Source organism: Lipotes vexillifer, unplaced genomic scaffold, assembly GCF_000442215.2.
Source record: "Lipotes vexillifer unplaced genomic scaffold, Lipotes_vexillifer_v1.1 scaffold484, whole genome shotgun sequence".
NCBI classification, from domain to species: domain Eukaryota; kingdom Metazoa; phylum Chordata; class Mammalia; order Artiodactyla; family Lipotidae; genus Lipotes; species Lipotes vexillifer.
The window spans coordinates 1,318,877-1,319,689 of NW_006786458.1; the positions used below are offsets into that span (position 1 = coordinate 1,318,877).

At 36.5% G+C, this 813-nt stretch overlaps 1 protein-coding gene across 1 annotated transcript in view; it reads left to right on the forward strand.

Annotated features, from left to right (window-relative positions):
• The window catches only part of ADAM7 (ADAM metallopeptidase domain 7), a 172,387-nt gene that overhangs the window by 34,430 nt on the left and 137,144 nt on the right, over positions 1–813 (forward strand). The window contains 1 exon segment of the mRNA XM_007472327.1: positions 447–525. Coding sequence (XP_007472389.1) covers positions 447–525 — 79 coding nt within the window.

An 813-nucleotide genomic window follows, 5' to 3' on the forward strand; every position in this document is an offset into this window, starting at 1 on the left:
AAAGAGTGTGTGTTCTTAACCATTACACAATGCTCTGTGATGAACTAAACATTATGCCATCACTTTTCTCCCACGTTAATATTATCTCACTGTTACTAAGCCTAGTTAGAGTCTCCTCTTTGGCTATGACATGTCCAGCTCTAGCAGGGCTGTTCATTTAATAAGATTTATGGCTTCTGTAAAAATAAGTCAAACTATCTGGCTCATCTGGTTTTGAATTTGTCAGGATCATTCTCCTGTTCCAAGGCCATCTTCAAAGATAGCTGCTCCTTGTATTTTGTTTGCTTATTTTTCCCAACATTGATTTTGGTATGCAGTTTAGTTAATTAATCAATAAAAAGTTCATGAGTGTGTGTGTTTGATGTAGAGCTGGCACTAAGCTAAATGAGCTTGAAAACACAACTTACCTCAGTCATTTGATGAATTATGATTTATGGCTCTTCCAGGTGGATGACGGTGAACTTGAGTGCCAGTGTGAGGCAGTACAGGCATCTGCGGAATGGGAGGAAACCTTAAATGTTACCAGTGAGCAACCTAGATTAATATAATATCTTTCATATATCAAAAGCCTCACCAGTGAGAATGCTTTTTGCTTATATTCTAAGTCTACTGCACATACGTTGTATTTCTGTATGGATTTGTATGGTCTTCTTGGTACATTGGATATTTAAATACCCAAGTTTGAATTTACTAAAATTTCTTTTTAGAATGAACGTATCTCCTTCTAGTTAAATTTGGATGAGTTCTTCTAAGAACCCGTAACACAGTAAGGCCTCTTCTATAGTCAAAAACTGACAATCCAACTTTTCCTGC